Source organism: Cherax quadricarinatus, chromosome 49 (assembly GCF_038502225.1).
Source record: "Cherax quadricarinatus isolate ZL_2023a chromosome 49, ASM3850222v1, whole genome shotgun sequence".
NCBI classification, from domain to species: domain Eukaryota; kingdom Metazoa; phylum Arthropoda; class Malacostraca; order Decapoda; family Parastacidae; genus Cherax; species Cherax quadricarinatus.
Window position 1 is genome coordinate 21,947,604 of NC_091340.1, and position 18,276 is coordinate 21,965,879.

The following is an 18,276-nucleotide window of genomic DNA, read 5'->3' on the forward strand; positions in this document are numbered from 1 at the left end:
CCACACCTTCTCCTAATTTCCACACTCCGAATTTTCTGCATAATATTTACACCACACATTGCCCTTAGACAGGACATCTCCACTGCCTCCAACCGTCTCCTCGCTGCTGCATTTACCACCCAAGCTTCACATCCATATAAGAGTGTTGGTACTACTATACTTTCATACATTCCCTTCTTTGCCTCCATAGATAATGTTTTTTGACTCCACATATACCTCAACACACCACTCACCTTTTTTCCCTCATCAATTCTATGATTAACCTCATCCTTCATAAATCCATCCGCCGACACGTCAACTCCCAAGTATCTGAAAACATTCACTTCTTCCATACTCCTCCTCCCCAATTTGATATCCAATTTTTCTTTATCTAAATCATTTGATACCCTCATCACCTTACTCTTTTCTATGTTCACTTTCAACTTTCTACCTTTACACACATTCTCAAACTCATCCACTAGCCTTTGTAATTTTTCTTTAAAATCTCCCATAAGCACAGTATCATCAGCAAAAAGTAACTGTGTCAATTCCCATTCTGAATTTGATTCCTCATAATTTAATCCCACCCCTCTCCCGAACACCCTAGCATTTACTTCTTTTACAACCCCATCTATAAATATATTAAACAACCATGGTGACATTACACATCCCTGTCTAAGACCTACTTTTACCGGGAAGTATTCTCCCTCTCTTCTACACACCCTAACCTGAGCCTCACTATCCTCATAAAAGCTCTTTACAGCATTTAGTAACTTACCACCTATTCCATATACTTGCAACATCTGCCACATTGCTCCTCTATCCACTCTATCATATGCCTTTTCTAAATCCATAAATGCAATAAAAACTTCCCTACCTTTATCTAAATACTGTTCACATATATGCTTCAATGTAAACACTTGATCTACACATCCCCTACCCACTCTGAAGCCTCCCTGCTCATCCGCAATCCTACATTCTGTCTTACCTCTAATTCTTTCAATTATAACCCTACCATATACTTGTTTGTTTGTTTAATATATTTATAGATGGGGTTGTAAGAGAAGTAAATGCGAGGGTCTTGGCAAGAGGCGTGGAGTTAAAAGATAAAGAATCACACACAAAGTGGGAGTTGTCACAGCTGCTCTTTGCTGATGACACTGTGCTCTTGGGAGATTCTGAAGAGAAGTTGCAGAGATTGGTGGATGAATTTGGTAGGGTGTGCAAAAGAAGAAAATTAAAGGTGAATACAGGAAAGAGTAAGGTTATGAGGATAACAAAAAGATTAGGTGATGAAAGATTGAATATCAGATTGGAGGGAGAGAGTATGGAGGAGGTGAACGTATTCAGATATTTGGGAGTGGACGTGTCAGCGGATGGGTCTATGAAAGATGAGGTGAATCATAGAATTGATGAGGGAAAAAGAGTGAGTGGTGCACTTAGGAGTCTGTGGAGACAAAGAACTTTGTCCTTGGAGGCAAAGAGGGGAATGTATGAGAGTATAGTTTTACCAACGCTCTTATATGGGTGTGAAGCGTGGGTGATGAATGTTGCAGTGAGGAGAAGGCTGGAGGCAGTGGAGATGTCATGTCTGAGGGCAATGTGTGGTGTGAATATAATGCAGAGAATTCGTAGTTTGGAAGTTAGGAGGAGGTGCGGGATTACCAAAACTGTTGTCCAGAGGGCTGAGGAAGGGTTGTTGAGGTGGTTCGGACATGTAGAGAGAATGGAGCGAAACAGAATGACTTCAAGAGTGTATCAGTCTGTAGTGGAAGGAAGGCGGGGTAGGGGTCGGCCTAGGAAGGGTTGGAGGGAGGGGGTAAAGGAGGTTTTGTGTGCGAGGGGCTTGGACTTCCAGCAGGCATGCTTGAGCGTGTTTGATAGGAGTGAATGGAGACAAATGGTTTTTAATACTTGACGTGCTGTTGGAGTGTGAGCAAAGTAACATTTATGAAGGGATTCAGGGAAACCGGCAGGCCGGACTTGAGTCCTGGAGATGGGAAGTACAGTGCCTGCACTCTGAAGGAGGGGTGTTAATGTTGCAGTTTAAAAACTGTAGTGTAAAGCACCCTTCTGGCAAGACAGTGATGGAGTGAATGATGGTGAAAGTTTTTCTTTTTCGGGCCACCCTGCCTTGGTGGGAATCGGCCGGTGTGATAATAAAAAAAAAAAAATATACTTTTCCTGGTATACTCAGTAAACTTATTCTTCTATAATTTTTACATTCTCTTTTGTCCCCTTTCCCTTTATATAAAGGGACTATACATGCTCTCCGCCAATCCCTAGGTACCTTCCCCTCTTTCATACATTTATTAAATAAAAGTACAAACCACTCCAACACTATATCCCCCCCTGCTTTTAACATTTCTGTCATGATCCCATCAGTTCCAGCTGCTTTACCCCCTTTCATTCTACGTAATGCCTCACGTACCTCCACCACACTTACATTCTGCTCTTCTTCACTCCTAAAAGATGGTATACCTCCCTGGCCAGTGCATGAAATTACTGCCTCCCTTTCTTCCTCAACATATAAAAGTTCCTCAAAATATTCTCGCCATCTACCTAATACCTCCCTCTCCCCATCTACTAACTCCCCTACTCTGTTTTTAACTGACAAATCCATACTTTCCCTAGGCTTTCTTAACTTGTTTAACTCACTCCAAAATTTTTTTTATTTTCATTAAAATTTCTTGACATGTATGTATTTAATAACATATATGTTATAAATAATAATAGTACATATTATTAACAACATGTATTATTATTATTAACATGAATGTTATTAAATACCATTGCCTCAATCACTGCCTCTACCACTCCAGTCACACTCAATCTACAAGCACCAAACAAATGAATTATTGTGAAATGTTTGGAAGAGCAGGGAGACTAATGTTCACTCCAGCATAAACAAAGTCACACTGACAATGTGTCAACCACTCCCTCGTATTTTTGTACAATTTCTTTCTTCAATTATATCATATTTATTATTATTATTATTATTATTATTATTATTATTACTATTGTTATTATTAGCTGTAGCAGAAATGTTTAATTCTTTGCAGTGTTCAAGAGTAAACACATGATGTCACCGTCTAATATCTTTCCTAATAGCCATTCCAATATGCAGTCATGAATGGGTTTACATTATTTATACTGTAGTTAATAGCAAATAATGAACAAACAAAACATTCACCACACTGAGTGGTGGGAGGGCTGGCTGCCAGTTGCGGGGGTCGGAGGGAGGGTAGTAGGGACTCGCAGGTGGCGGGAAACTTAAATATGAATTGGCCGCTGGGAATTTGGTGGCTGGGAATTTGGCGGCTGGGAATTCGCGAATGTGTGAAGCCCGTGAAAGTTGAAAACGTGAATGTTGAGGGAGACCTGTACTTGCACACTTGGAGCAGAGATGGTGGGGGATGTTGAGGGTGGGGGGATGTTGAGGGTGGGGGGATTTTGAGGGTGGGGTATTTTCAGGGTGGGGGATGCTGTGGGTGGGGGATGCTGAGGTTGGGGGATGTTGAGGGTGGGGGATGTTGAGGGTGAGGGATGTTGAGGGTGGGGGATGTTGAGGGTGTGGTGTATGATGTATTGCCTGGAGTTTACCTGGAGAGAGTTCTGGGGATCAACGCCCCCGTGGCCCAGTCTGTGATCAGGCCTGGTTAAGTTTATGAAAATCATCATCCTTTTCTTCTCAGCACTTATTTTCTTAGGACCTATGGTTAGAAAAAAAGAAATTTGGCCAAATGACAGTAAAAAAATGCAAACGGGCATGAAAGAACCACTCCCACAGCAATGTAAACATGTGTACTGCTCACGAGATGGTTTTGGCATCAGCTGTGCCAACCAGCAGCAGCAATCTGAATTATTATTATGTATGTATTATTATTATTATTTTTTTTTTTTAACAAGTTGGCAGTCTCCCACCGAGGCAGGGTGACCCAAAAAGAAAGAAAATCCCCAAAAAGAAAATACTTTCATCATCATTCAACACTTTCACCTCACTTACACATGATCACTGTTTTTACAGAGGTGCTCAGAATACAACAGTTTATAAGCATATACGTATAAAGATACACAACATATCCCTCCAAACTGCTAATATCCCAAACCCCTCCTTTAAAGTACAGGCATTGTACTTCCCATTTCCAGGACTCAAGTCCGGCTATATAAAATAACTAGTTTCCCTGAATCCCTTCACTAAATATTACCCTGCTCACACTCTAACAGCTTGTCAGGTCCCAAATACCATTCGTCTCCATTCACTCCTATCTAACATGCTTACGCACGCTTGCTGGAAGTCCAAGTCCCTCTCCCACAAAACCTCCTTTACCCCCTCCCTCCAACCCTTTCGAGGATGACCCCTACCCCGCCTTCCTTTCCCTACAGATTTATACACTCTCCATGTCATTCTACTTTGATCCATTCTCTCTAAATGACCAAACCACCTCAACAACCCCTCTTCAGCCCTCTGACTAATACTTTTATTAACTCCACACCTTCTCCTAATTTCCACACTCCGAATTTTCTGCATAATATTTACACCACACATTACCCTTAGACAGGACATCTCCACTGCCTCCAACCGCCTCCTTGCTGCAGCATTTACAACGCAAGCTTCACACCGATATAAGAGTGTTGGTACCACTATACTTCATTACATTCCCTTCTTTGCCTCCATAGATAACATTCTTTGTCTCCACATATACCTCAACGCACCACTCACCTTTTTTCCCTCATCAATTCTATGATTAACCTTATCCTTCATAAATCCATCCGCTGATGCGTCAACTCCCAAATATCTGAAAACATTCACTTCTTCCATACTCCTCCCCAATTTGATGTCCAATTTTTCTTTATCTAAATCATTTGATACCCTTATCACCTTACTCTTTTCTATGTTCACTTTCAACTTTCTACCTTTACACACACTCCCAAATTCGTCCACTAACCTCTGCAATTTTTCTTTAGAATCTCCCATGAGCACAGTATTAGAATCACCATATTAGAATCACCCATATTATGTATTGTTATTAATTTAGGGAAGTGAAGCTCTATCATTATTATTATAATAATAATAATAATAATAATAATAATAATAATATTATTATTATTAGTAGCATTATACAGTGGACCCTAGGTTAACGATATTTTTTCACTCCAGAAGTATGTTCAGGTGCCAGTACTATTCGAATGTGTTCCCATAAGGAATATTGTGAAGTAGATTAGTCCATTTCAGACCCCCAAACATACATGTACAAACGCACTTACATAAATACACTTACATAATTGGTCGCATTCGGAGGTGATCGTTATGTGGGGGTCCACTGTATTATTATTATTATTAATTTAGGGAACTGGAGCACAGATCCAATTCCCTAGATCAAGAGCCCTTCACCAGTGTCAAGGAACCTTGATGCTGGTGAGGGGCTCTTGATCTAGGGAATTGGATCTGTGCTCTAGTTATCTAAATTAATAATAATAATAATTTTTTTTTTTCAACAAGTCGGCCGTCTCCCACCGAGGCAGGGTGACCTAAAAAAGAAAGAAAATCCCCAAAAAGAAAATACTTTCATCATCATTCAACACTTTCACCACACTCACACATTATCACTGTTTTTCAGAGGTGCTCAGAATACAACAGTTTAGAAGCATACATATATAAAGATACACAACATATCCCTCCAAACTGCCAATATCCCAAACCCCTCCTTTAAAGTGCAGGCATTGTACTTCCCATTTCCAGGACTCAAGTCCGACTATATGAAAATAACCGGTTTCCCTGAATCCCTTCACTAAATATTACCCTGCTCACACTCCAACAGATCGTCAGGTCCCAAGTACCATTCATCTCCATTCACTCCTATCTAACACGCTCACGCACGCTTGATGGAAGTCCAAGCCCCTTGCCCACAAAACCTCCTTTACCCCCTCTCTCCAACCCTTTCAAGGACGACCCCTACCCTGCCTTCCTTCCCCTATAGATTTATATGCTTTCCATGTCATTTTACTTTGATCCATTCTCTCTAAATGACCAAACCACCTCAACAACCCCTCTTCTGCCCTCTGACTAATACTTTTATTAACTCCACACCTTTTCCTAATTTCCACACTCCGAACTTTCTGCATAATACTTACACCACACATTGCCCTTAACCCTTTGAGGGTTTCGGCCGTACTAGTACGTCTTACGCGTAGGGGTTTTTGACGTACTAGTACGCATAAATTCTAGCACTGTCAAATCTCGCAGGAAAAGGCTGATAGGCTTAGATGTGAGAGAATGGGTCTGTGTGGTGGGTGTGTGCAGTAAGGCGGTAAGAAGTTCCTCACTCCTCGGCGAATTGGGACACTTTTGTTCCCCAGTGACAGTTCTAATACAGATGGAAGTGACAGTGAAGATGAGTTTCAAAGTTCTGGTGAGGTTTTGACTGAAACTAATGGACCATAATATGGGTAATAGTGAGGAAAACCCAGACAACCCACAGCCTTCCACCTCTGGTGCTGGGCCGGCTTGTTCACGTTCAGTTGTACCAGAATCAAAGAGGAAACTCCTATTTTCCCAAATCCCAGACTCAGATGTGAGCATTGGTGATGATAGTGATAGTGATTATGAACTACAAGCTCTTCAAACTTGTTCCAAGAATGGAGGAGGAGGAGGCAGAGGAGGAGGAGGCAGAGGAGGAGGAGGCAGAGGAGGAGGAAGAAGAAGAGGAGGAGGAGGAGGAGGAGGAGGAGGAGGAGGAGGAGGAGGAGGAGGAGGAGGAAGAAGAGGAGGAGGAGGAAGAAGAGGAGGAGGAAGAAGAGGAGGAGGAGGAAGAAGAGGAGGACGAAGAAGAAGAAGAATACGTAATAATAACAATAATACATAATAATAATAATAATACATAATAATAATACATAATAATAATACGTAATAATAATAATAATATGTAATAATAAATGTTCACCCATGACAGTAACAAGATAAGGGGAGATAACATCTGATAAGTGCTGACATTTGATGAGGGTAAATGAGGGTGTAGCTGATACCAAAAGATTAGATGAACATCCCACTCCCTTTGTTTTTGCTGGTATACTAACATTTCTGTCTATTTGTCTGTCTGTCAAGCTCCCTGTCTATCTGTCTATTCGTCTAGCTCTCTGTCTCAGAGAGCCACAAGACTGCGTCATCACTTTTACTCACATCTTCAAGCAGAGTACAGCACTTTGTTTGGATTTCTTGGGTTATCCTAGGTAATTTATACAATGTATACTTGCATTTATGTGTACCTGTGAGACAGAGATAGACAGATAGAAAAAGAGACAGATTAAAAGATACAGAATGAGGGAGAAAGATAATTAGATAGAATGGAGGGGAAGCAGCATCCGACCCCATTGTTTTGACAGGCGGGAGGGGGAGTGAGTAATGAGACAATATATCACTTTGACAGCTGCCGACTCCTGGCAATTTACACTATGGAGGAGGAGGAGGAGGAGGAGGAGGAGGAGGAGGAGGAGGAGAAGGAGAAGGAGAAGGAGGAAGAGGAAGAGTAGGAGGAAGAGTAGGGGGAAGAGGAAGAAGAGGAGGAGGAGGAAGAGGAGGAAGAGGAAGAGTAGGAGGAAGAGGAAGAAGAGGAAGAAGAGGAGGAGGAGGAAGAGGAATAGTAGGAGGAAGATTAGGGGGAAAAGGAGGAAGAGGAGGAAGAGGAGGAGGAGGAGGAAGAGTAGGAGGAAGAGTAGGAGGAAGAGGAAGAAGAGGAGGAGGAGGAAGAGGAGGAGGAGGAAGAGGAGGAAGAGGAAGAGTAGGAGGAAGAGGAAGAAGAGGAGGAGGAGGAGGAAGAGGAATAGTAGGAGGAAGATTAGGAGGAAGAGGAGGCAGAGGAAGAGTAGGAGGAAGAGTAGGGGGAAGAGGAGGAAGAGGAAGAAGAGGAGGAGGAGCAAGAGGAGGAGGAGCAAGAGGAGGAGGAAGAGGAGGAGGAAGAGGAGGAGTAAGAAGAGGAAGAGGAAGAGTAGGAGGAAGAGGAGGAGGAGGAGGAGGAAGAAGAAGAAGAAGATGATGTAATAATATTTTTCCCTTGAAACAAGAAAAAAAAAATCCACCCCATGACAGTGACAAGATAAGGGGAGATAACATCTGATAAGAGATGACTTTTGATGACCGTAAACGAGGGTGGAACTGATAATAAAAGATTAGATGAACATCGCCCTCCCTTTGTTTCTGCTGGTACACTAACATTTCTGTCTGTCTATTTGTCTGTCTGTCAAGCTCCCTGTCTATCCGTCTAGCTCTCTGTCTCAGAGAGCTACAAGACTGCGTCATCACTTTTACTCACATCTTCAAGCGGAGTACAGCACTTTGTCTGGATTTCTTGGGTTGTCCTAGGTAATTTATACTATGTATACTTGTATTTATGTGTACCTGTGAGACAGAGATAGACAGACAGAAAGAGAGAGACAGATTGAAAGAGATAGAATGAGGGAGAAAGATAAAACACCACTGTGTATGACACCATGTTTCAGAGTTCCACAAGCTGCAGAACTAATAGGAATATGTTCAGTGACTGTATATTGGTATATATATTAAAGAACAATAGTAATAAACAATGTTTTGTATTGTTTGTTTTTGTAAACAAGTTTTGTAAACAATATATTGATAATTATGTTTGTGTGCTTATTGTGTTGTATACAACGAGTGTATATATGTACATTGCACCTTACTTTGGTCTCATAGGCCACATAAGTTATGTGAAAAAATAAAATAGTGAAAAAAACAACAAACCTTCAAATACAAGTAAACCAAAGTTTACCGGTGAGCGGCAGTCGCCGCTGTTGCCATACGGGGCTCATTTTCTGCAAATTTTACGCCTCCATATCTCCATAAGTATTGATGGTAAAATTTTTTTGTTTATCCTACAATGTTTAGAAAAAAAAACTATTTTTTCATAATAAAAAATAATTTTTTTTTTTTTTGAAATTTGGCCGACCCTGAGAACGAGTTTCTGAGAGAGCCTGTCGACCCTCAAAGGGTTAAACAGGACATCTCCACTGCCTCCAACCGTCTCCTCGCTGCTGCATTTACCACCCAAGCTTCACACCCATATAATAGTGTTGGTACTACCATACTTTCATACATTCCCTTCTTTGCCTCCATAGATAACGTTTTTTGACTCCACATATACCTCAACGCACCACTCACCTTTTTTTCTTCATCAATTCTATGATTAACCTCATCCTTCATAAATCCATCAGCCGACACGTCAACTCCCAAGTATCTGAAAACATTTACTTCTTCCATACTCCTCCTCCCCAATTTGATATCCAATTTTTCTTTATCTAAATCATTTGATACCCTCATCACCTTACTCTTTTCTATGTTCACTTTCAACTTTCTACCTTTACACACTTTCCCAAACTCATCCACTAACCTTTGCAATTTTTCTTTAGAATCTCCCATAAGCACAGTATCATCAGCAAAAAGTAACTGTGTCAATTCCCATTTTGAATCTGATTCCCCATAATTTAATCCCACCCCTTTCCTGAACACCCTAGCATTTACTTCTTTTACAACCCCATCTATAAATATATTAAAGAACTATGGAGACATTACACATCCCTGTCTAAGACCTACTTTTACCGGGAAGTATTCTCCCTCTCTTCTACACACCCTAACCTGAGCCTCACTATCCTCAGAAAAACTCTTAACAGCATTTAGTAACTTACCACCTATTCCATATACTTGCAACATCTGCCACATTGCTCCCCTATCCACTCTATCATATGCGTTTTCTAAATTTATAAATGCAATAAAAACTTCCCTACCTTTATCTAAATACTGTTCACATATATGCTTCAATGTAAACACTTGATCTACACATCCCCTACCCACTCTGAAACCTCCTTGCTCATCCGCAATCCTACATTCTGTCTTACATCTAATTCTTTCAATTATAACCCTACCGTACACTTTTCCTGGTATACTCGGTAAACTTATTCCTCTATAATTTTTACATTCTCTTTTGTCCCCTTTCCCTTTATATAAAGGGACTATACATGCTCTCTGCCAATCCCTAGGTACCTTCCCCTCTTTCATACATTTATTAAACAAAAGTACCAACCACTCCAACACTATATCCCCCCCTGCTTTTAACATTTCTGTCATGATCCCATCAGTTCCAGCTGCTTTACCCCTTTTCACACACATGTACAAGCATATATATACACACCCCTCTGGGTTTTCTGCTATTTTCTTTCTAGTTCTTGTTCTTGTTTATTTCCTCTTATCTCCATGGGGAAGTGGAACAGAATTCTTCCTCCGTAAGCCATGCGTGTTGTAAGAGGCAACTAAAATGCCAGGGGCAAGGGGCTAGTAACCCCTTCTCCTGTATATATTACTAAATATAAAAGGAGAAACTTTCGTTTTTCCTTTTGGGCCACCCTGCCTTGGTGGGATACGGCCGGTGTGTTGAAAGAAAGAAAGAAGAATTAGTTTATATTTGCAAAAGCCCTAGGTAGTAGGTTGGTAGACAGCAACCACCCAGGGAGGTACTTCCGTCCTGCCAAGTGAGTGTAAAACAGAAACCTGTAATTGTTTTACATGATTGTAGGATTGCTGGTATCTTTTTTCTCTCTCATAGACATGCAAGATTTCAGGTATGTCTTGCTACTTCTTACACTTAGGTCACACTGCACATACCTGTACAAGCATATATATATATACATACATACCCCTCCAGGTTTTCTTCTATTTTCTTACTAGTTCTTGTTCTTGTTTATTTCCTGTTATCTCCATGGGGAAGTGGAACAGAATTCTTCCTGCCTAAGCCATGCGTGTTGTAAGAGGCAACTAAAATGCCGGGAGCAAGGGGCTAGTAACCCTTTCTCCTGTATAAATTACTAAATTTAAAAAGAGAAACTATCTTTTTTCTTTTTGGGCCTCCCTGCCTTGGTGGGATATGGCCGGTGCATTGAAAGTAGAAGACACATCCAAGATTTCAGGTACCAGAGTCTTGTTACTTCTACTTACACTTAGGTCACACTACACATACATGTACAAGCATATATATACACACCCTTCTGGGGTTTCTTCTATTTTCTTTCTAGTTCTTGTTCTTGTTTATTTCCTCTTACCTCCATGGGAAAGTGGAACAGAATTCTTCCTCCGTAAGCCATGCGTGTTGTAGGAGGTGACTAAAATGCCGGGAGCAAGGGGCTAGTAACCCCTTCTCCTGTATATATTACTAAATGTAAAAGGAGAAACTTTCGTTTTTCCTTTTGGGCCACCCCGCCTCGGTGGGATACGACCGGTGTGTTGAAAGATGATGATGATGATGATTTGCAAAAGCATTCTGATGGTTAATTTAACAGTAGTGAGAGATACACTGGCCCTGCGGCTATCACAATTATCAACACAACAATAACAACAACACGTGCTGATAGCCTTGAGAAGCTTTTCTCATAATACAATTTTTTCATGTTTTCTTGGATAGCTTGCACTTATATTATGGTGGGTATTACTTACAACACATTTATTTAGTAAAAAATTGTCTCAGGTGGTAAAATATGGTATTTTTTACTAATATATGCAAGTGATAGCAGATGATAGCCTCTCATATATTTGCACACATACTGTATAGAATTTCTGACTATGCCAGTACAACCATCAACTTTAGTGCCACAGCCTCAACCATCCACCTCAGCAAACAGTCCACAACCATCCATCTCAGCAAACAATCCACAACCATCCACCTCAGCAAACAATCCATAACCATCCACCTTAGCAAACAATCCACAACTATCCACCTCAGCCCAGTAGTGCCACAGCATCCCTCTCCACTTTGTTAGAATCACTGATATACATCAGAAACCACAATATAAGGTAAGAAATATTATTCCTGTAATATTTGTAGCCCTAAGCAATGCAGTAAACATAATACATCACAACAGTGAACTACAATTACATTAGCATTTTTATTTTTTATGATTTAGAGACAAAAGAAAAAAAAAAAAGATTGCCCTTTTTGGGGGTCCAAGGAATGTAACTCTATTTTTCCACAAGTTCTTCAGTTTGTTTTACACAATTTCATCTTACATTTAATTTTCAGGAATGTATCTACCATGTTAATCGACTGTCTACTGTACAATGTATGAGAAGTGGTACATGTCATGAACATGTACTGAAGAGGACATCACTATAAATGCAATGTGTGAGAAGTTGTACTGACCTCGTACTCCCTGGACGTTAGATACTTGATGATGACGTGTTTGAGGTAGGTGTGGTTGACATTAAGACCATTGTCAGCGCTGGTGTTGGTTGCCAGTCCTAGAGAAGAGTGACTGTCTGAGTGACTGGCTGGCAACATCCACACAGTATACAAACATTAAACAGGAATAATATGCTGATGAACAACTCTCAGTTAATTCCTGTACAGTGTACAGGTGTCCCTACTTTTATGCCGCACAAGTGTTGCAAATCCCTGGCACCTGCAGTAAGGTCTATGCCAGTTGCACATCATGACCATGTATGGATTACCAATAGAATTACAACATTAGTGAACTCATATAAAACAAATCCACATAAAGTGAGGGGGGGATACGTGTGTATGTTATTTGTAGCATACAAGGTGCCTGCCAATAAGGTCACCCCTTGTGTACAGTGCAGCTGCTGCCCTTCCCACCTCCAGGGCTCAAGTCTGGCTAACCAGTGTCCCTGAATCCCTTCATGTTACCTTGTTCACACTCCAACAGCACATTAAATTATAAATACCATGTGCCTCCACTCACTCTGATCTTACCCAGTCACACATGCCTGACAGATGTCCAAGCACCTAACACACAAAACTGCTTTTAGTGATTTCCTACAATGCTTCCTGATATGACTCCTACCTCACTTTCCCATCATCCCAGATTTTTACACCCTCCTAATTCCCCTATTCTGCTCCATCCTCTCTAAATATTAAACCACCTCAACAACCCCTCCTTCTAATCTCCAAGCTATGAATTTCTGCATAATATTCACACCACACACTATCCTCAGATACAACATCTCCACTGCCTCCAGCCTCCTCCTCACTGCAATGTAACAGTCTCCCACTTAACTACCACTGTGACAGTCTCTCACTTTACCACTGTAACAGTCTCCCACTTTACTACCACTGTAACAGTCTCCCATTTTACTACCAGTGTGACAGTCTCCCACTTAACTGTTTACTACTACTTGTTAAGAAGTTAAATATCCATTTGTCCACTTTTCCAGTTATTCTCTTTGTGTACACCTTGTGCACTGTCACACCATGGTTGTACTTGTTGTAAAACAATGTAGAATACAAAAGCATGTAGTGTGTCTACCTAAGCTTCCTGGACCATGTAGTAATGATCTAGTAGTTGTGAGAGGCAGGACCAACCTGTTCTAAACCCATGCTGGTCTGGCTAACAAAATTTTAACCCATGTTTCACACCCACAACAGTGCTGGTACCACTCTCACCTGCCTCCTGCTGGCTAGTGTTTAAAACCCAAGCTAACTTCAAGGCTGAGGGACTGACCACCTCAAAACTGTTATTTTAACTGTCTTTAATGTTGTGTGTCTTATTCATTAATAAAGACACCCAAGTGCTGTACATGTGTTTTATTCATCAGTAAAGATATCCAAGTGTTGTACATGTGTCTTATTCATCAAAAAAGATAGTAACTATATTTAACCATTGGTGACAGGAGAAGCATCGCGAGGTCTGGCGTCAGTGCGATGGTCTGCCACGATATCTGCCGCTGTGTCTGCCGTCAGTCTCAGCTCTCGCTGGATTGTCTTCTTCATGTCTGCCACTCTCTGACCCTGCACCTTCAGTGCCTGAAACATCAACTTCAGGTTAAAGAATAACAAACAAATTTTTTGTCTTAAGAGAGCAGGTGTCTCCCACCAAGGCAGGGTCACCCAAAAAAGAGGGAACACACTCACTATCATTCATTCCACCACTGTCTTTCCAGAGGTGTGCCTGTACCTCGTACCTCCACCCATCCTTCAGAGTGCAGGCACTGTGCTTCCTACCTCCATCCATCCTTCAGAGTGCAGGCACTATACTTCCTACCTCCACCCAACCTTCAAGAGGGCAGGCACTGTACTTCCTACTGCCACCCATCCTCCTGAGTGCAGTCACTGTATTTCCTACCTCAACCCATCCTTCTGAGTGCAGGCACTGTACTTCCTACCTGCAGCAATCCTTCAGAGTGCAGGCACTGTACTTCTTACCTTCACCCATCCTTGAAGAGTGCAGGCACTGTACTTCCTACCTCCACCCATCCTTCAACAGTGCAGGCACTGTACTTCGTACCTCCACCCATCCTTCAACAATGTAGACACTGTACTTCCTACATCCACCCATCCTTCAGAGTGCAGGCACTGTACTTCCTACCTGCAGCAATCCTTCAGAGTGCAGGCACTGTACTTCCTACCTCCACCCACCCTTCAACAGTGCAGGCACTGTACTTCCTACCTCCACCCATCCTTCAACAATGTAGACACTGTACTTCCTACATCCACCCATCCTTCAGAGTGCAGGCACTGTACTTCCTACCTGCAGCAATCCTTCAGAGTGCAGGCACTGTACTTCTTACCTTCACCCATCCTTGAAGAGTGCAGGCACTGTACTTTCTACCTCCACCCATCCTTCAACAGTGCAGGCACTGTACTTCCTACCTCCACCAATCCTTCAACAATGCAGACACTGTACTTACCTCCACACATCCTTCAGAGTGCAAGCACTGTACTTCTTACCTCCACCCATCCTTCAGAGTACAGGCACTGTACTTCCTACCTCCACCCATCCTTCAAAAGTGAAGGCACTGTACTTCCTACCTCCACCCATCCTTCAGAATGCAGACACTGCACTTCCTACCTCCACCCATCCTTCAGAGTGCAGTCACTGTATTTCCTACCTCAACCCATCCTTCAGAGTGCAGGCACTGCACTGCCTACCTCCAGGACTCAAGTCTGGATAATTAATTTCCCAGAGTTCCATCATACGTGTCATCTTGCTCACACTCAGCAACAATAAAAATGTTGTGACCAGCAGTGACGTACTTGTTTCTTCTCCGCCAGTTCATCCTCCAGGTTCTTCACTCTCTCCTTCAAGCCGCTTACGATCTCCGATGCTTCTATCTTGCTGGCCAGGTCATCTTCCGAGCTTCTGAGCTGTGTCCTGAGCGCCTCACACTCCAGCTTGACCCTTGTGAGCTCAGCCTCCGTCTCGCTGAGCATTGTCGTGTTTGTCTCAGCCTCGTTCTCCAGCGTCCTCACACGTCGTTCTAGTGCTCCCACCTTGTCCACGTATTCGTCAAGATTCCTAGAAAGCGTCGCCTTCTCGCTACTAACCGTATCTAACTTTGATTTGATTTCTAGTTTGCCTCGCTCTAGGGTTTCCAGGGTAGTTCGTAGCTGCTGTAGTGTCTCCTGCAGTGACTTCTTCTCGTTCTGTGCCGATACCAACTCTGCCTGAGCCGTCGTTAAATTATCCTTAACGACCACTGCTTCCTCCTCCATTTCCATCAACCTCTGCTCTAATGTGGCAATATTTTCCAACTTGCACTGAAGAACGCCAGCACAAGACTGATGCTTTACTTCCTCCGCACTCTGCAATAAAATAAAATAAAGCGGCCAAGTTAGATGCCAATAAAAGCTGCTGCTATGCTATTATACAAATAAGGGGTGAGTACTAAACCCATGCCATACACAGGTAAATGGGGGCATCGACTGCTTTATCACAAGAGAATGCTAAACCCATAGGGGTCATATAGTGCCAGGGGGATGGTGGGTGATCAGTGTCTGATCTAGGGAGAGCATAGCTTTTGTGCCCTGGATCAAGAGCCCTTCACTTCAGGTAGCATAGGTTTAAAAATAGAGCTGAATAATAAAAATGATATTACTAATAATAGTAATAATTTTTTTTTTTTTCAACAAGTCGGTCGTCTCCCACCGAGGCAGGGTGACCCAAAAAAGAAACTCCCCAAAAAGAAAATACTTTCATCATCATTCAACACTTTCACCACACTCACACATTATCACTGCTATTGCAGAGGTGCTCAGAATACAACAGTTTAGAAGCATATACATATAAAGATACACAACATATCCCTCCAAACCTTTCCCTCCAAATCTTTCCTCCGTAAGCCATGCGTGTTGTAAAAGTCAACTAAAATGCCGGGAACAATGGGCTAGTAACCCCTTTTCCTGTAAAGATTACTAAAAAGAATAAGAAGAAGAAAATTGTCAAAGTGGGAAGTCTGAATGTGCGTGGATGTTGTGCAAATGATAAGAAAGAGATGAGTGTGGATGTTATGAATGAGAAGAAACTGGATGTCCTGGCTTTAAGTGAAACAAAGCTGAAGGGGGTGGGAGAGTTTCAATGGAGAGGAATAAATGGCATTAGGTCAGGGGTTTCAAATAGAGTTAGAGCTAAAGAAGGAGTAGCAATAATGTTGAAGGATAAGCTATGGCAGGAAAAGAGGGACTACAAATGCATAAGTTCAAGGATTATGTGGAGTAAAATAAAGATTGGATGTGAAAAGTGGGTTATAGTAAGCGTGTATGCACCTGGAGAAGAGAGAAGTGTAGAGGAGAGAGAGAGATTCTGGGAAATGTTGAGTGAATGCATGGGGAGTTTTGAATCAAGTGTGAGAGTAATGGTGGTTGGGGATTTCAATGCTAAAGTGGGTAAAAATGTTATGGAGGGAGTAGTAGGTAAATTTGGGGTGCCAGGGGTAAATGTAAATGGGGAGCCTTTAATTGAGCTATGTGTAGAAAGAAATTTGGTAATAAGTAATACATATTTTATGAAAAAGAGGATAAATAAATATACAAGGTATGATGTAGCACGTAATGAAAGTAGTTTGTTAGATTAAGTATTGGTGGATAAAAGGTTGATGGGTAGGCTCCAGGATGTACATGTTTATAGAGGGGCAACTGATATATCAGATCATTATTTAGTTGTAGCTACAGTTAGAGTAACAGGTAGATGGGAAAAGAGGAAGGTGGCAACAACAAGTAAGAGGGAGGTGAAAGTATATAAACTAAGGGAGGAGGAAGTTCGGGCGAGATATAAGCGACTATTGGCAGAAAGGTGGGCTAGTGCAAAGATGAGTAGTGGGGGGGGTTGAAGAGGGTTGGAATAGTTTTAAAAATGCAGTATTAGAATGTGGGGCAGAAGTTTGTGGTTATAGGAGGGTGGGGCACGAGGAAAGAGGAGTGATTGGTGGAATGATGAAGTAAAGGGTGTGATAAAAGAGAAAAAGGTAGCTTACGAGAGGTTTTTACAAAGCAGAAGTGTTTTAAGAAGAGCAGAGTATATGGAGAGTAAAAGAAAGGTGAAGAGAGTGGTGAGAGAGTGCAAAAGGAGAGCAGATGAAAGAGTGGGAGAGGCACTGTCAAGAAATTTTAATGAAAATAAGAAAAAATTTTGGAGTGAGTTAAACAAGTTAAGAAAGCCTAGGGAAAGTATGGATTTGTCCGTTAAAAACAGAGTAGGGGAGTTAGTAGATGGGGAGAGGGAGGTATTAGGTAGATGGCGAGAATATTTTGAGGAACTTTTAAATGTTGAGGAAGAAAGGGAGGCAGTAAGTTCATGCACTGGCCAGGGAGGTATACCATCTTTTAGGAGTGACGAAGAGCAGAATGTAAGTGTGGTGGAGGTACGTGAGGCATTACGTAGAATGAAAGGGGGTAAAGCAGCTGGAACTGATGGGATCATGACAGAAATGTTAAAAGCAGGGGGGGATATAGTGTTGGAGTGGTTGGTACTTTTGTTTAATAAATCTATGAAAGAGGGGAAGGTACCTAGGGATTGGCAAAGAGCATGTATAGTCCCTTTATATAAAGGGAAAGGGGACAAAAGAGATTGTAAAAATTATAGAGGAATAAGTTTACTGAGTATACCAGGAAAAGTATACGGTAAGGTTATAATTGAAAGAATTAGAGGTAAGACAGAATGTAGAATTGCGGATGAGCAAGGAGGCTTCAGAGTGGGTAGGGGATGTGTAGATCAAGTGTTTACATTGAAGTACATATATATGTGAACAGCATTTAGATAAAGGTAGGGAAGTTTTTATTGCATTTATGGATTTAGAAAAGGCATATGATAGAGTGGATAGAGGAGCAATGTGGCAGATGTTGCAAGTTTATGGAATAGGTGGTAAGTTACTAAATGCTGTAAAGAGCTTTTATGAGGATAGTGAGGCTCAGGTTAGGGTGTGTAGAAGAGAGGGAGAATACTTTCCGGTAAAAGTAGGTCTTAGACAGGGATGTGTAATGTCACCATGGTTGTTTAATATATTTATAG

At 41.7% G+C, this 18,276-nt stretch overlaps 1 protein-coding gene across 1 annotated transcript in view; it reads right to left on the reverse strand.

The window, feature by feature from the left end:
• Nucleotides 1-18,276, reverse strand: part of LOC128705044 (golgin subfamily A member 1-like) — a 152,703-nt gene that overhangs the window by 33,934 nt on the left and 100,493 nt on the right. Inside the window, exons 6-8 of the mRNA XM_053800296.2 lie at nt 15,027-15,575; nt 13,652-13,796; nt 12,177-12,274 (exon numbers count right to left, since the gene is read on the reverse strand). Of these exons, the coding sequence (XP_053656271.2) occupies nt 12,177-12,274; nt 13,652-13,796; nt 15,027-15,575 (792 nt within the window). The remainder of the gene's footprint in view (nt 1-12,176; nt 12,275-13,651; nt 13,797-15,026; nt 15,576-18,276) is intronic.